The 18,121-nt window shown below is 41.5% G+C and overlaps 1 protein-coding gene across 1 annotated transcript in view; it reads left to right on the top strand.

Annotated features, from left to right (window-relative positions):
• LOC126237656 (acetylcholinesterase-like) overlaps nt 1-18,121 on the top strand; it is a 129,280-nt gene that overhangs the window by 21,368 nt on the left and 89,791 nt on the right. The window contains exon 4 of the mRNA XM_049947740.1: nt 347-497. Within this exon, the coding sequence (XP_049803697.1) occupies nt 347-497 (151 nt within the window). The remainder of the gene's footprint in view (nt 1-346; nt 498-18,121) is intronic.

Genomic DNA, 18,121 nt, shown 5'->3' with positions numbered 1-18,121 from the left:
AGTGTTACATGATTACGCTTCCAGGACGTAGTTGCGCACATTGAAATGGAGTATAAGCAAGTTCTAGTTGTGCGTTGCTTTGATTAGTAGGTCTCACACGCGCTGATTTTATTAGATGCGTTTGGGTGGCGGTATACAGAGGAAGTTATCAATGTGGCATGACGCTGTTATTGCTGAAAGTCCCAAAGTACAGTTTCCTAAGAATGACGGTTAAAAGTATTTGAGAACATCACTTGTAGTGTAAGACAACAAAGAATTCTAATTTCAGTATTAACTAACCGACGTATTGGTTGCCTGTGTATTGACTTCAATCCTGGCGTTCTTGTATGGTATTTGTGTTATTTAGCTGGACGCTGATGTACCAAGAACGGTGATGGTGTGGATTCACGGAGGAGGTTTCGTGAGAGGTTCACCTTCCAAATCAGAGTACGGGCCAGACTTCTTCATGGATCGGGACGTGGTCGTCGCCAGTATCTCCTACCGATTAGGTACATTGGGTAAGTGCTAAATATCGATCTCAAGAAGTAATATACGGAAGAGTGTAGGTCTCACTTGCTCGATAATATGGATTACTGTACGTGGGCGTCACATCGTCCGCAGCCAAAACCTCTACTGATTTTCCATTATTATCATTGTTTTGAAGAGGATGCTCAGAGAAAGTAACTGTAGCTAAGCACACAAAGAATATCCCATACCTAATCTAAACCCGTTCGCACTCACCATTTCAGAAATAATCTACAGCTACGTAACGTATATTTTATCGAGTCCTAATATATATAAATCACAGCAGCATTCGTGGAATTGTTCCTTAAAACACTGAATCAGAATGTTTCCTGTGTTACTTCACGTTTAAATAATAGTTAAGACCTGCTGAAATTAATTTCTATTCAATAACGCCGAAAAGCTTTTAACGGAACAGAATACTCTAATAGTTGAGGAGGTAATACCCGAATGGTTCAATGTGAATGTTTTGTTGTTTTCTCGCCGTCGATGCGAGATATACTCCGTATGACACGAAGAAAAGAAGTAATAGCTGAAATTTTATTCTAGTGAACATGTATTCCGTAACGATGAACCAGTTTTCGTGACGAGTACTCTTTGTACTACTGCCACTCCACCTCATTCTCAAGCATCTAGATCAGGCAGCGAAGGCACAATTAGGGAGTCAGGGCATTAATGCGTACTGCGACAGCGAACAATGTGAATTATGTCTAGATTCAAGTTTCCTTATAGATACGTGCTTCTGAAGTTATTTGGTAATTCTTCCTGTTACTAATTAAGCCTCCATATCGGTCTAGGGAACTTTGGAATATAAGCTGCAGTTGTGTAGCTTGCAGATAAAGCTCATTTGCCTAAGAAAGTAATATTATAAGAAATATATCGAGTGTCCCCATAAGTCACCATAAACATGAGTGAAAAATTTCTATACGACTTGTCACATAACTGACTGATGTTCGTCAAACGTAGCAGCCAAAATTAAAAATATTGCAATGTGTCAATTTTTGTCTCTTAAAATGTTTTATACCTTCTCACTCAGGAAATGTAACCTTTATGTGGATATAACCATTCCTGACAGTACTTGGCAAAGGGGAATCGAATTTAACTTTATCATTTTATCATATAACGTGTATATAAGGCTATAGCTTTAATTACATTACATCAAATGAATGGATAGTCATAATTTCTAAAGTAATGGGGAAAGGTAACTTCGGTCCACGAAAATTACCCTTCTACAGGACTGTAAGGAGCTTTTCAATAACTGAAGTCACATGAAAAGGGAAAATAAAGTGCCAATTATATTTGAAATACGTACAATTTTCTGATGAAATTGATTTTGTTTCATTTGACAGCAGAAAAGTTTGAATAAACGATGGATGAATTCAGTCAGCAGTACCAATTGCTGCTTAACTTATACGCTTATAGAAAAACTGAAAAAAGTAACACTGGCGTGTTCCATTGCAAGGAAACGTCTACTTCGAACAAATAAAAAACCGAGTGTATTGATACTCACAGATATAAATGGGGATATAAAACTGACTACAACTCTTTTAGGAAACTAAACTCCATATTCGCGAGCAAACTTCCAACGAGAAGTCTTTATATAGTGTGCAGTGTAACAAACTGTTCAAAAACTGTTAGTTGTTCCATAGGTGACTAAAACAAGAATGTCCGAATTAACGAGAATGCAAAGGAAACGAAATAACTGGATGGGGAATGACTGGTATCGAAACAAAGTAATGAGAACTGCAACTTTCAACAAACTGAAATAATGAAACATGTATCATTTCAAATACACCAGTGTTTTTAAAATTTATGTTCTTCCATAGTTCATTAATATGCAGAAATAAGTAAACACTCTTATATACATACAGTATTTAAAGGCCATCAAATGGTAACACAACATAAGTCGCCAGATCCTTGTATCTAAAAAAGTGAAATTCACTAGAAAATGAATGGGGGAGAAGGAATTGACATTTGAAGCTTTAGAAGACATTGTCTACAACAGGATGCAGTCAATGATGCTAGATAATAAAATGAGGGACGTGGGCCACTACAGCATAAATGCTCTGAGCATATGTCTCTGTAACCTGTAGTCGATTCTGCTAGCAGAATGAATGTCTCGTGACAGTACAGAAGGGAGACATTATACTGCATTACATCACATTAATACTTGTTCCATAGATCATGAATACTTCATTTCGTAATGATGTCGAAATTGCCAGTTTAAAATAAGGTTTCTCTACTAGATATAAATTTTTCCTTGTTCTTTTTTTTAAAAAAAGAAAATACTACTTTGGGTCATTCCACACCAAGTGGTCTAAAACTGAAAAAAGTTCCCACCATCATGGTCTCCAATTTTCGTCAAATTTTAACTGTAGCTTTAGTCAAGTGTTGAAGTAAGTTTCCCAAGATTTCAGGCCTCTAGCTGCAATAGCTGCTGATCTAGACCCCCTTGTCTGAAGTGTACTTAGTCCGTGTGCATGCAACATAAAAAAAATGTCATATTTGGAGTCTAATAAAATCGAAACTAATTCATAAGAATGGTTAGTAAGATGCGACCCTGTACAGTTTTTTTTTGCTGATTCCAACGAAATTATTTATAACATTACTCATGCAAACCCCGGTCAAATAACTCGACTCAAAGTATACTTCAAAATTTGTCGTGACACAACGCGACAAATTTTGACCAATATTAAGACTGCAATGATTTCCTTGCAGTTGAAGATATGGACTTGAACTTTTGGCCAAGCTTCATGCTTGTGCTAGACATAATGCAGCCGGATTTGCAATGATCCAGGCCATATGGTCGCCCTGCATTATCTCTTCAAATTAGGCAGTGTCAGCACAAACGGTAAAATTTACCAAAGTTTCAAGCCAATTACTAAAAAATAGTTGGCCTGAATCTGCTTGTGAATAGTATCACCTAAAAGAGAAAATCTTGCTCTACAAGACTGACATTTGTTTTTTTTGCAACGCGACCATTAAGTACTCATTAACTCACATCAAAGTTGTTATATTTTGTATGCGCGATGCACTAATTTTTCTTCATTTCTAGGAATTTGAATCTTAATAGTCGCTTAGAATTACTGATATAATTGGATATTTCATTCGTGTTTTATTCAGTGATTGGCCAGTGAGAGATGTCAGAAGTTAATGAAGAAGAAGAATCGTTGGCCCCCTGTTCAATTGGAAAAGATGCTGCTGCATCAAAGTGCCATGTTATCTTCTATGCTAAGAAGACTGGATTCAAAGCGTTTAGTGATTTCACAGAATGTGACCAGAAATTGCTTGTTTCGCGTTCAGAAGCCAAACTTGACGAAAATTCCATCATTTGCTTCCACCATGAAGCCCTCTTCCTACATGAATATCAAGCGATGCAAAAGAAATGTTGCAATCCATTCAAGAAGAGGAATCACAATGTAAAAGCTGGACTTAGACTGCTTGATAATGAAACAGCTGCCAAACTTTGCCTGTTAAAGAAAAAAGAAGTGATTGATATAAAACCTGGTCAGAAGCTTTGCCCTCGCTGCATGTCGGCACTGAACCAAAAGCTAGAAGATTCATCATCACTATCAACCCAATCTGAACAAGATTTCACAACGGATGAAACTGAACCAGCCATCAACAAAAGTTTATCATTTATTGGTGCTTCACCATTGAAAAGAAGACAACTAAGTAAAAGAGATAAGCCAAGCTATGCAAAAAGAAAGATCTTGGATGCACAAAGTTTAATTGGGAATCAAATTGCTGCTGCTGTAGGAATCAATTACGATGAACAGCCAAGTTCAAGTAAAAGTCGCCCATGCAGTAATTGTGCAGATCTTGATAATCTTATAGAAGAGTTGAAAGAAAAATGTAAAGTGTCAAATCGTAGGACAAAAGTTCAAATATTGACCTTGGTTCCAAGAAGCTGGACAATTAAAGATACGACAACAGCATTTAATGTATCAGAAAGAATGGTAAAGCAAGCGAGAAAACTGAAGAATGAGCAAGGTGTTCTAGCTTTTCCAGCAAATCGGCAAGGAAGGAAGCTTTCAGATGAAGTTGTCCAGAAAGTACATGACTTTTTTCAAGATGACGAATTCAGCAGACTTTGTCCAGGGAAGAAAGACTGTGTGCCTGTGAGAATTTCAGGAACAAAGGTGTACAAGCAAAAGCGGTTGTTGCTTTGCAATTTGAAGGAAATGTACGTGTCTTATCAGAAGCAAAATGGACCAGAAATTGGCTTCTCAAAGTTTTGCGAGCTTAGACCAAAATGGTGTGTTACAGTTGGCTCTGCTGGAATGCACTCAGTTTGTGTCTGTACAATACACCAAAATGTCAAGCTTATGCTCACTGGTGCATCAATCAATGAAGACTACAAGGAAATTCTTAGCAAAGCTGTTTGCAGCTTGGAAAACAAGGATTGTATGCTTCATCGTTGTGAAAACTGCCCTGGTCCAGAAGGTGTAGAAGCAGTTATTGCAACATATTTTGAAGATAATGACCCTGAAGAACCGATTGAGTACAAACAATGGATTCATACCGACAGGGATACTTTAGAAACAAAGCAGCTTTCAACAGAAGAGTATGTTGAAGATATTGCAGCAAAAATTTGGAACCTGTCTTGTCATCACTACATTGCCAAGCATCAAAGCCAGCACCTGAAAGCTCTCAAAACTGATTTGAAAGAAGGCGAATTCATAATACTAATGGATTTTGCTGAAAACTATTCATTTATTGTTCAAGATGCAGTGCAAGGCTTTCACTGGGAAAACAGTCAAGCAACAGTTCATCCATTTGTAGTCTACTACTGTGAAAACGAAGAGGTGCAATGTGTGAATCTTTGTGTTATTAGTGACTGCCTTCGACACGATACGATTACTGTCCATGTTTACATTGGAAAAGTAATCAATTACCTGAAGATGCAATTTTCCAAAATAAGCCACATCCACTACTTCAGTGATGGTTCAGCTGCACAATATAAGAATTTCAAGAATTTTCTCAACTTATGCTATCACAAAGAAGATTTTGAAATAACAGCAGAATGGAATTTCTTTGGAACAAGCCATGGAAAGTCGCCTTGTGATGGCATTGGAGGCACAACAAAACGGTTGGCAGCAAGAGCAAGTTTGCAACGTCCATATGAAAACCAGATTCTAACACCCAAAGATCTTTTCAACTTCTGCAATGATAATATCAATGGAATCAAATTCTTTTTCATCAGCAAAGAGGAAGTTGAAGAAGAAAAAGCTTCTCAAGAAGAAAGATTCCTGCAAGGGCACACTCTAGCTGGCACAAGAGAAAACCACCATTTTTTGCCCATTGATATGACGACAATTCAGGTCAGTAGAGTTTCAAATGATGCGACATCTTTTTTGGCCAAAATTAGTGCTGCTGAACTAGTAGTTCAAGTCATGGATCTTCAGCCTGGGCAGTATGTTGCTTGCATTTATGAAAAGAAATGGTGGATTGGAAACATCGTTGAAATCTCAGTCGAACAGAAAGATGCTTTCATAAGCTTTATGCATCCTCATGGTCCTGCAAGTTCATTTTATTGGCCCTTAAGACGTGATACTTGCTGGATTCCAGAACAACTTATCATTGGTGTTATTCCAGCTCCATCAGTGACATCATCTGGTCGGCAATACAGTTTTCCTGAAAGCATTCTCTTGCAAATCAACGATGCTTTCAGAATGATGAAGTAACTGAGGAAGACAGGCTTGGGAACCTGCATAAAGAAACCCACAATCAGGCTTGGGATCCTGTGGTAAAGACACCCTGTAATCAGGCTTGGGAACCTGCAGTAAAGATACCCACCCGTGGCTGTTACTGCATGGCTATCGGGCGTGGCCCCTATGGCGATGGGGATGCTGGTTTTATTGTGATAACCAGTAATGGCTCAGCCATCATGGACCAACGCAGGGCACTGCGCACACAAAATATAAGATACTTTGACCTGAGTAAATAAGCACTTAATGGAAGCGTTGCAAAAGAAAAATATATCCATCTTGTAGAGCAAAATTTTCTCTTTCAGATGATACTATTCACAATTAAATCCAGGCTGACTATTTTGTAGTAATGGGCTTTGAACTTTGGTAAATAAAGCCATTTGCGCTGACACTGCCAAATTTGAAGAGATTTTGCAAGGCGACTATAAAGCCTGGGTAGTTGGAAATCCAGCTGTATTATGTCCAGCACAAAGATAAGACTTGGTAAAAAGTTCAAGTCCATATCTTTATCTGCAAGGAAATTATTGCAGTCTGAATATTGGTCAAAATTTGTCGCATTAAGTCACGACAGAATTAGGGGTACACTTTGAGTCGACTTGTTTGACCGGATTTTGCATCAGTAATCTTATAATTAATTTCGTTTGAATCAGCACAAAAAACTGTACAGGGTCTCATCTTACTAACCATTCTTATGAATTGGTTTCAATTTTATGAGACCCCAAAAATGGCATTTTGTCTGATGTCGCGCGCATGCGAACTTACTACCCTTCAGACAAGGGGGTCTAGATCAGCAAGTATTGCAGCTAGAGGCTTGAAATCTTGAGAAACTTAATTTAGCACTTGACTAGTGCTACAGATAAAATTTGACGAAAATTGGAGACATGATGGTGGGAAGGTTTAGACCACTTGGCATGGAATGACCCCTTTGTATCTAAAAATTAATCTACTGAGTATAAGAATTTCTCAGTCAGGAATACTTTCAAGTTGTTTAAAAATGCTTGTTGGCTAGCTGTCAGACACTTAATGCTATTTGATAAATGACTAAAGACTTTTGTTTCAGCCTGACTCTCCCCTTTCTGTTCCAAAGTCAGATTTAGCCCAGAATAGTGAACACCATTCTTTCCTCTGGTATTGTAGCTATGCACTTGGCTTTTATTTTTTAACTGAGTTACCCAAAGTATGAGGCCATACGAAAGCAGTGAATGAAAGCAGGCATACTGGGCTAATTTCCTGACACTTCATCACCAAAATTTGCAATAGCCCTAGTGGCATAAATAGCCAAGATCAAACGTTTCAGAAGATCGTCAATAGGTTCCTTCCATTTCAATTTCTCATCAGTGTACACACCCAGAAATTTTGAATATTCTGCCGGCCGAAGTGGCCGTGTGGTTCTAGGCGCTGCAGTCTGGAACCGCGCGACCGCTACGGTCGCTGGTTCGAATCTTGCCTCGGGCATGGATGTGTGTGATGTCCTTAGGTTAGTTAGGTTTAACTAGTTCTAAGTTCTAGGGGACTAATGACCTCAGAAGTAGAGTCCCATAGTGCTCAGAGCCATTTGAACCATTTTGAATATTCTGCCTTAGATCCAGACTTCTATTCAAAGTCTTATTTATCAATGGTGTTATACCACTTGCTGTACCGACCTGTATATAGAATGTTTTCTCAAAATTTAGTGAGAATCCATTTGCAGAGAAATACTTAATAATTTTCTGAAAGATATTGTTTACAATTTCGTCAGCTAATTCTTGTTTGTTGGGTATGATTACTGTACTCGTATCATTATCAAAAAGAACCCCCGCTGGGGCTCGCAATGGATCTGTTGTGGTTCCTTCTGCCATTTGCACATATCGGTGCATGAAAAGTTCCCATCATGATGGAGTTCGTGGGGTGGCTCCTGGATCCAGTTGTGGTGGCGTTATTAGTGGCAATAGTTGTGTGCTGTTCTTAGTAGTGATAATCACTTGTCAGTCGTGGAAACTAATCAATGGTACATCTGGCTGCAGCATTACTGAATCATTCCCACATGGGTTTATACAGCTACCATGCTGTGCTCTGGAGCTTAATATTTATCCCAGGGGCCTACTAGTTTGATATTCATACCCACGAATGAGAACTTAATTTTGTTCTCCGAAGGTGCGCTGGGCGTGTGGTGATGGCCAGTTTTCCTCTGACCTTGGGGGGGTGGGGGGCGTGAAGTGCCATTCTAGTTCGTCTTCCATGATGAGTGAAACACGCTACAGACACTAAAACTGTGACATGTTCTGCACTTTGTGTAATCTTTTGTAATTCGGCATTCAGTTTCTACTTATTCATAATTTTATAACCTTTAATTTTGAAAACAGTGAATTTTTAATGTGGATGAGGTAAATGAAATATCGAATATTAACTGTCAAAAGTTACGCATCGGCTCGGGGCAATATTGATACATGAAGCCTAAGACACGGAAAAAAAGTTAAAATCATGGGTCACTAATATGGGTTGACCTAGTGGTTTTTTATGATACACGTTAAGACATCGTTAAAATTTTTCTCTGTTTTATGAGATTTGTTTTATCCGCATTGTTACACTACTGGCCATTAAAATTGCTACACCACGAAGATGACGCGCTACACACGCGAAATTTACCCGGCAGGAAGAAGATGCTGTGATATGCAAATCATTAGCTTTTCAAAGCATTCACACGAGGTTGGCGTCTGTGGCGACACCTACAACGTGCTGACATGAGGAAAGTTTCCAACCCATTTCTCATACACAAACAGCAGTTGACCGGTGTTGTCTGGTGAAACGTTGTTGTGATGCCTCGTGGAAGGAGGAGAAATGCGTACCATCAGGTTTCAGACTTTCATAAAGGTCGGATTGTAGCCTATCGCGATTGCGGTTAATCGTATCGCGACATTGCTGCTCGCGTTGGTCGAGATCCTATGACTGTTAGCAGAATATGGAATCGGTGGGTTCAGGTGGGTAATACGGAACGCCGTGCTGGATCCCAACGGCCTCGTATCACTAGCAGTCGAGATGACAGGCATCTTATACGCATGGCTGTAACGGATTGTGCAGCCACGTCTCGATCCCTGAGTCAACAGATGGGGACGTTTGCAAGACAACAACCATCTGCACGAACAGTTCGACGACGTTTGCAGCAGCATGGACTATAAGCTCGGAGACCATGGCTGCGGTTACCCTTGATGCTGCATCACAGACAGGAGCGCCTGCGAAGGTGTACTCAATGACGAACCTGGGTGCACGAATGGCAAAACGTCATTTTTTCGGATGAATCCAGGTTCTGTCTACAGCATCGTGATGGTGCATCTGTGTTTGGAAACATCGCGGTGAACGCATATTGGAAGCGTGTATTCGTCTTCTTCATTCTGGCCAATCACCCGGCGTGATGGTATGGGGTGCCATTGGTTACACGTCTCGGTCACCTCTAGTTCGCATTGACGGCACTTTGAACAGTGGACGTTACACTTCAGATGTGTTACGACCCGTGGCTCTACCCTGCATTCGATCCCTGCGAAACCCTACATTTCAGCAGGATAACGCACGCCCGCTTGTGCAGGTCCTGTACTGGCCTTTCTGTATACAGAAAATGTTCGACTGCTGCCCTGGCCAGCACATTCTCGAGATATCTCACCAACTGAAAAGGTCTGGTCAATGGTTGCTGAGGAACTGGCTCGTCACAATACCCCAGTCACTATTCTTGATGAACTGTGGTATCCTGTTGAAGATGCATGGGCAACTGTACCTGTACACGCCATCCAAGCTCTGTTGACTCAATGCCCAGGCGTATCAAGGCCGTTATTACGGCCAGAGGTGGTAGTTCTGGGTAATGATTTCTCAGGATCTATGCACCCAAATTGCGTGAAAATTTAATCACATGTCAGTTCTAGTATAATATATTTGTCCAATGAATACCCGTTTATCATCTGCATTTCTTCTTGGTGTAGCAATTTTAATGGCCAGTAGTGTAGATGACCCATAAATTACCGCCCATGAATAGTGAAATGATACGTCAGGACGACAGTGGATTTGTTTATTTAACTTCTTTATTCCGGTTCTCAGCCATACTACATCAGGAATAGCTTGTTGGAGGCACCCAGTTGCCTCTCTTGCAGAACAACAGACGTCCAGCTTTGCTGACAGTGCAACGAGCGGCTCAAGCATACTGTCACACGAAGATATCTCCGGCTGTGGCCATGACGACAATGTGACAGTGCAGCTGACAATCCAACAGGGGCGGTAGTGACCTCCCTCCAACGAGTGGGTAGCTCTGTGCTGTGGTGGCGGCTGCTTTCATAGTGACCTGCCCTTGGTCGAACAGTGGACCGACACTGCATTCCAGGATGTCGGTCCAGTCGCCACAGGCTCACGGTGTAGGCTGTGATAATCATACGACAACATTTTAGTACACGAATGGCTGAGTCCTTATACGCTCCACACTATGTTCGTTTAGAACATGAGGCACGCGCTGTAGATACTTCAGAGGTGTCAAGGGAGGAAAGGCTTCGTCCTTTTGCGGCCGTATTACAGCATCAGATGTTAATATACTACACCCCGCCAGCTCTGCTTTGCAATGCCTGCCGTTTGTGTTTCGCTAGACAAAAGATAACGCTCTTCCCTCATGCAGCTGATTCTGTTGCAACTCACTTCCACTCCGGTGTACGTTTTGACCGAATACACTCAATATGTTATAATGTACAGAAAAACATTGGTCATTCAGTACAGCTGCCAGTAATTTGAGGAACGAACTGAGTGTTTGTCATCCGCCTAACGAGTTTATTATTTAATTTGAATAAATGAAATTTAAAATAAACAACAAATGTGTACAGCTGTTGACAAACTGGAAATGCTTCAGATTTGCCACCAAGTCCGCGAATTAGGTGAGATTTATTTTTATACTTTTCTTAAAATCCTTATCGGCTTTTCCTCACTGAAGCAAATTCAGAGTGAAAAAGAAAGAGAGAAAACTCAGTCATATTCAGCAAGGTAATTAAACAAAACCTTTATGCACTTAGTTATACAACCGAACAGTGGAACCATATGAGAAAAAAAAAACAGATCACAACACTTATCTTTAATGCAATATCCTCTAAATAAAGTAATAGATCCAAGTGTCCAACCCTTATTTACAAGTTGTCAAATCAAACACTTTTCAGCCGTCTAATTTTTCAAACTTATTTTATTTGGCTACCAGTTTGGCGATTTATTTCACCATCTTCAAGCCTTCCATAACACATCATTAACGCTGCATATGGTAGGTGTAGTGCAGACAAAAGTGTCGATACGTGACGTCTCAGCAGTGAAATTTCTTATTCAGCAATATTCGTTAAGTTGTATTTAATATTTTTCGTAATTTTGATAGCTTCATTTGCCAGCAAAATCACAGATATCATATTTGGCTTTTATATTTTGCTGTCAAATGAAGTTGTCAGAATTATTAAAAATATTGAATACGTCTTAACGAATATAACTCAGCAACAAATTTCAATGCTGAGACGTTACGTATGCACAATTTCGTCTGCACTACACCTACCATATGGAGCGGTACAAGACATTACACAGCGACTGCTTAACGAAGTGTTAAGAAAAGCCTGAAGTTGGTGTGGTAAATCGCCGAAATTGGTAGCCAAATAAAATAAGTTTAGAAAGTTAGACTGATGGAAGGTGTTTTATTTGACATGCTGTAGTAAACAGCTGAGTCCCGCAACCATCTCTGAAAACATGGAGATACAGAGACCTTATTTACAATTTCAGTAGTACGAGGAAAAATAGTTGTGACACATTTAATACAATTCTCTGGGGAACTATGTGTTGTATTTACAAACAAAGCTGTAATGCAAAATAAGACCTTGCCCTTATACTACGCTGTTCACTAATGCCCCTAATTTCATTAATAAGTTTAAATTTCTAAGATTTCAATTGTTACAATTGTTTCTGCAAGTATGTGTGCTGTCACAAAGCTACCCCCATAATCCACAGAAATAAATTTATCTTCAGTTAGTAAGCTCTTTAAAGCTACCAGTAGTAGCAGGAAGTTTTTAAGAAGTCTATAAACGTGTTTTTCTATCTGCATACAAAATGGCTTTGTCAGCAGTTCAAGCGTAATTCAAATATTAATGGCAGCACTATGGAAGAACACACTGCAAGAGAGCTAAATGTTCAATGTCGACCAGAGTTACAATATTGAAGAACAAATAGCTGGAGTGCGTAGTTATCACAATTAATACCTCAGTCCAAAGTTGCCCATTTTGCAGTACTTAAAAAGATGGTCTGTTTTGTCCCCTGATTTTTCTGCTGTGCTGTCCGAGCTAGGTGCGTTTTGATCAGCTGCACTGAGTGACACCCTCTTGAATGCTGGTAGAGCGATGAAACATAGCAAATGGAAGATGCTGTATGCCGTTGGTGATACAGTTTAGATAACTTCGTAACCTTGTATTGTGAATATATCTGCTATCACCCAAGTGATGTCTGTTGCTGAGGACATTTGTACCGCATATATGAATAAATATTCATTTCTACCAACCACGTACATAATGGAAATAATCTCGCATAACGTATGCGGAGGCGATCCCAGGGCGCCGGTAGTGGTGATCATGAACGGGAATGCTGACATGGTGCTGGCTGCGACGTGACGCACACATGGCATGTGCATGGCCCTTTGAGTGATCTCTTGATTTATTTCATACGCATATACTTACTGTTGTATGTATACTGTAGACTCCCAAATGCCCTTATTGGAAAGGTATTAGTACCTCTGAGTTTAGAGTTTCTTCAATAACCAACCGGTCACCTTTTACAGGCACCAATAGAATGAGAACTCCTCGGAGCAATTGAAGTTGGTGGCAGAGTGACAACAGGATTTTGACTGCATGCTTTCTTGTTCGGAACCCAAGTGGTCATCAATTGCATTGCGTAATTCTGAAAACGTCATAAAAGATGTTCTTTAGCTGTTACAACTGCTGTTGTGTGTCTGTCAGTGAAGAGGCTGTTAGATTTGGTGGTGGTTGATTGTCTGTTTCTCAACCTCTGAGGTGGCATCGAGTATTTCATATGGACCCAGTGTTAACAGACATAAATTTTCTCTATTGCTATGGCTAGCTCTGGATTTATATGTGATCTTATACTGATAAATGGGAAATGGGGACCAATACTATAGGTTGCGTGTCCCAGATTACGACTGTCACGTGCATATATTTCCTGCATGGACAACCCAAATAGTTACTCACAGAAATTTTGAATGCTGTAGATGATGGTGACAGCGTCTGTTCTTTGTCTAGGAGTTGTTTACCTGGGCTTGTGACAGGGTTTACCTCCTCATGTGACTGGACATTAAGATCCCTCAGTCATTCTAGGTGACAATACTGCTCCAATTCCATAGTAAGAGGCACCCGTTCCCAGGATAATAGGGAACTCATAACACAAATAGGCAAAGCATGCTGTCTGCCTTAGATGGTGGAGGAGAGACTGCTTTCTAACATTCAAAAGTCCACTCAAAAGCAATTGCAGCCTTCCAGAGTCCATTCAGTAGTGAAGGTACCGTTGAGACTTTTGGAATGAACGAATATATTACCAAATACTGATTGAATATCTTTCTTATTTCTTGTACTGGGTAGTTTCTGTATGATTTTTAGGTGCAATTTTGTCAGCCTCTCTGTGTTATATCACATAATATGTTCTAAATACTCTAACTACGGCTGAAAAAAATAAGTATTTTAAGAGTCTGCGAGAGAGGCTTCTATTTTTAGAGTATGAAAACTACTGAAAGTTGCGTAAATTGTCTTTTTTATCAGCTCTAGATGCTATGACGTCGTCCAAATAATTTGAGAAGAGGAAATATGCTGCAGAAATTGTTCGCAGACCCTTTGAAATATTTGTAGGGAACTTACCATGGCGAAGGACAGACTGCAGTATTAGCATAATCCAAATGGTCTACTGATGACTCTGAATTTTAATGCTCTACATCAAGAAAGCTGACAGTATTCTTCAGAGATATTAGTCTTTGAGTAGCAATGCCCATCTGTAGGAGGAGATAGTACTCATCTGGCTGTGGTAGTGATTAGGTGGTACAATTTAAGCACCGACTGTGACCTTGAAGTCGTCAAAGAAGGGAAAGAACTGCACGGCCTATGAATCACTAGAGTGAGGAATGACCAAGAACTTATTGGAATTAGCTTTCTGGAATACGAGGTGACCGAGTTTATTCCATACAGATTCTCTGACGGCTTAAGTCATAAGACGAGCAGTACAAATCGAGGAATGGTGTTGGCATGAAGTGTGATGTATGATGCATACACACTTAAGGGCTGTTGAAAAAGAGAGGAGATTTTCTTAGAAATGTGGTTTGTTCCTTGGAAAGAAACAGCTTCTGATACCATAGAAACAAGCGTCTGTAATGGTGAAACAGCTACATTAAAAAAGTTCGTGCCAATTACGTTAAAGACATGGTTATGGGTGATTATTAGAGTATTACAAACCTAATATGACTGGTAAATGACATATGTGGCCAAGGCATACGATTTGTGTAAAACTAGAATTGATCCTTGACCAACCAATGGAGAGATGTGGTGCTTGACAGAAGATGGTCAGAGTTCAGATCCTTGTATTTCTCTATAAACATTGCTGCAGTGTCAGTATCGATTACAAAGAGTACTGTGTAGCCAGCGATGTGGAGATGTACTCATAAGCTTGTGTTATAGAAGCCTTTCTGCGTCAGGTGGATGAGTCACATTTCTTTGATTTTGCGGACCTTGCAGTCCGTCTTTTGCTGCTGTGACAGATGGAGGTGATGTGGCCTCTGCGAATGCAAGCTGTACAAACAGCTGTGTGGTGTGGTCAGACGATGGCTGCTGCTGTGAGGGTAGGAGGCAAGCTTCCTTCCAATTGGCGAGTTAGCCTGGCCCATAGTGGACAGCGAGGGCGTGCGTTGGTTGAACCTGTGAAGGTGACATATGTCAGGGGCAACGTCGGAACCTGGTCTGCCTGCATTAAACTACGCAACAATATTGAGGAGTCACTTCTTTGAAACCCCCTCATTTTCTCACAGTGCAATGCAGAAGTTCGAAAACAGGCTCAAAAGTGCTTACAACAATCCTCTGTAATTTTGTCAAAATGTCGCACTCTCCACCGTCTCCCTCGGGCTCGGCGATGCTTGAAACAACAAACTGTTGACACAAGCAAAAGTAAAGCCATACACCAGAAGTTCATGTAAGGTGTAAGTTGGTTTAACGATGTCACATTAACTCCACATTTCACTACAATACTGCCCAACACTAACGTGAACGTGACACACCCTGGGAAGGTCATTACACCTCCCCTTACTCACATCACATCCCTTCTCTTGACACTTCTGCGACAGAGGTCAGAAACACGACGCCTAGCTTCGAAATCAGGCGGTTTTCTTACGGGTGGCCGATGAAAACACCGCTGCTCACAATCGAGATGAAAAGGCCCAAGGAGAAGTCGAAAAGTGGGTAAATGAAACCACCTCCTCCCTCGGGACATTTATTTCCACACATTTCGCATTCTAAAACAACAGACTGAGCTGCTATGTGAAACAGGACGACGTTCTTTACAACATTTGACACTGATGACACCCCCTGGACGCATCAATGCTTCTCTAAGAACATTGTAGTTTTGCATCCCCCACTCAACGTTAAGAGTATTGTGTGCCTGAAATTTTTGCTCTGGTGTACGGAGTGGAAATACTAGGGACCGTTCAAAACCATTCGATGAAATTTTTAACACTATCCGAAGAAGAAAATGGTGATTATTCTTTGACCTCCCTTATTTTCTGCAGGGATGCAGAAATAGCTTGGTTAAATAAAGACGATAGTCCAAATACACTCCTGGAAATGGAAAAAAGAACACATTGACACCGGTGTGTCCGACCCACCATACTTGCTCCGGACACTGCGAGAGGGCTGTACAAGTAATGATCACACGCACGGCACAGCGGACACACCAGGAACCGCGGTGTTGGCTGGCGAATGGCGCTAGCTGCGCAGCATTTGTGCACCGCCGCCGTCAGTGTCAGCCAGTTTGCCGTGGCATACGGAGCTCCATCGCAGTCTTTAACACTGGTAGCATGCCGCGACAGCGTGGACGTGAACCGTATGTGCAGTTGACGGACTTTGAGCGAGGGCGTATAGTGGGCATGCGGGAGGCCGGTTGGACGTACCGCCGAATTGCTCAACACGTGGGGCGTGTGGTCTCCACAGTACATCGATGTTGTCGCCAGTGGTCGGAGGAAGGTGCACGTGCCCGTCGACCTGGGACCGGACCGCAGCGACGCACGGATGCACGCCAAGACCGTAGGATCCTACGCAGTGCCGTAGGGGACCGCACCGCCACTTCCCAGCAAATTAGGGACACTGTTGCTCCTGGGGTATCGGCGAGGACCATTCGCAACCGTCTCCATGAAGCTGGGCTACGGTCCCGCACACCGTTAGGCCGTCTTCCGCTCACGCCCCAACATCGTGCAGCCCGCCTCCAGTGGTGTCGCGACAGGCGTGAAGGGAGGGACGAATGGAGACGTGTCGTCTTCAGCGATGAGAGTCGCTTCTGCCTTGGTGCCAATGATGGTCGTATGCGTGTTTGGCGCCGTGCAGGTGAGCGCCACAATCAGGACTGCATACGACCGAGGCACACAGGGCCAACACCCGGCATCATGGTGTGGGGAGCGATCTCCTACACTGGCCGTACACCACTGGTGATCGTCGAGGAGACACTGAATAGTGCACGGTACATCCAAACCGTCATCGAACCCATCGTTCTACCATTCCTAGACCGGCAAGGGAACTTGCTGTTCCAACAGGACAATGCACGTCCGCATGTATCCCGTGCCACCCAACGTGCTCTAGAAGGTGTAAGTCAACTACCCTGGCCAGCAAGATCTCCGGATCTGTCCCCCATTGAGCATGTTTGGGACTGGATGAAGCGTCGTCTCACGCGGTCTGCACGTCCAGCACGAACGCTGGTCCAACTGAGGCGCCAGGTGGAAATGGCATGGCAAGCCGTTCCACAGGACTACATCCAGCAACTCTACGATCGTCTCCATGGGAGAATAGCAGCCTGCATTGCTGCGAAAGGTGGATATACACTGTACTAGTGCCGACATTGTGCATGCTCTGTTGCCTGTGCCTATGTGCCTGTGGTTCTGTCAGTGTGATCATGTGATGTATCTGACCCCAGGAATGTGTCAATAAAGTTTCCCCTTCCTGGGACAATGAATTCACGGTGTTCTTATTTCAATTTCCAGGAGTGTATATAGCCAGACCTGGATTAGCCTTTCTTTATAAAATGGATTATTACTATTATTCTTCTTATTATTATTATAACTTTAATGATAAAATTGATCCAACAAGGTTTTATGAGAACTACGTCATCTCTATGGCAAGGATCCTCAGTGTTTATGTTACAATAGGGGCTAAACCAACCTGTCACGATCCCAGCATCACACACTCGAATGTGTTCCGTGTCTGTTGTCATGCCTGCTTGATGAAAAGTACAAATGCTGAAACAACACTTGATAACTGATCATATTCTCGTATGTTATTTCCTTTACAGATGCGTTGCATTTTCCTAGTCTCTTCCTACAAATTTATGCCTCCCATTGGCCTTCGCTAGTACTGATTTTACTTGATCATCACATTTCATGTCGTTCATTAGTTTTCCCTAAGTACTCATACGAGTTAATGTGCTCAATATTTTCACCAGTTACCTTGTAACTGAATAATATCGGTAACTTGTCTTTGAATATATAAGGAGTAACTGGTATAAGTGCAGATATTTTTATAAGTGGTGCGGTAACAAGTACGCACATTAGTGTTGTTAGTTGTTTTTTCTCTACATCGAAACGTGTTCCCATAAACACGTCACAAATTTTACGACCTGATGTTTTCTGCACGGTC

The sequence above is a fragment of the Schistocerca nitens genome, chromosome 1 (assembly GCF_023898315.1).
Source record: "Schistocerca nitens isolate TAMUIC-IGC-003100 chromosome 1, iqSchNite1.1, whole genome shotgun sequence".
In the NCBI taxonomy this organism is placed as follows: Eukaryota; Metazoa; Arthropoda; class Insecta; order Orthoptera; family Acrididae; genus Schistocerca; species Schistocerca nitens.
Note: the sequence above shows the minus strand (reverse complement) of the source record. Positions and strands in the feature narration are given on the sequence as shown.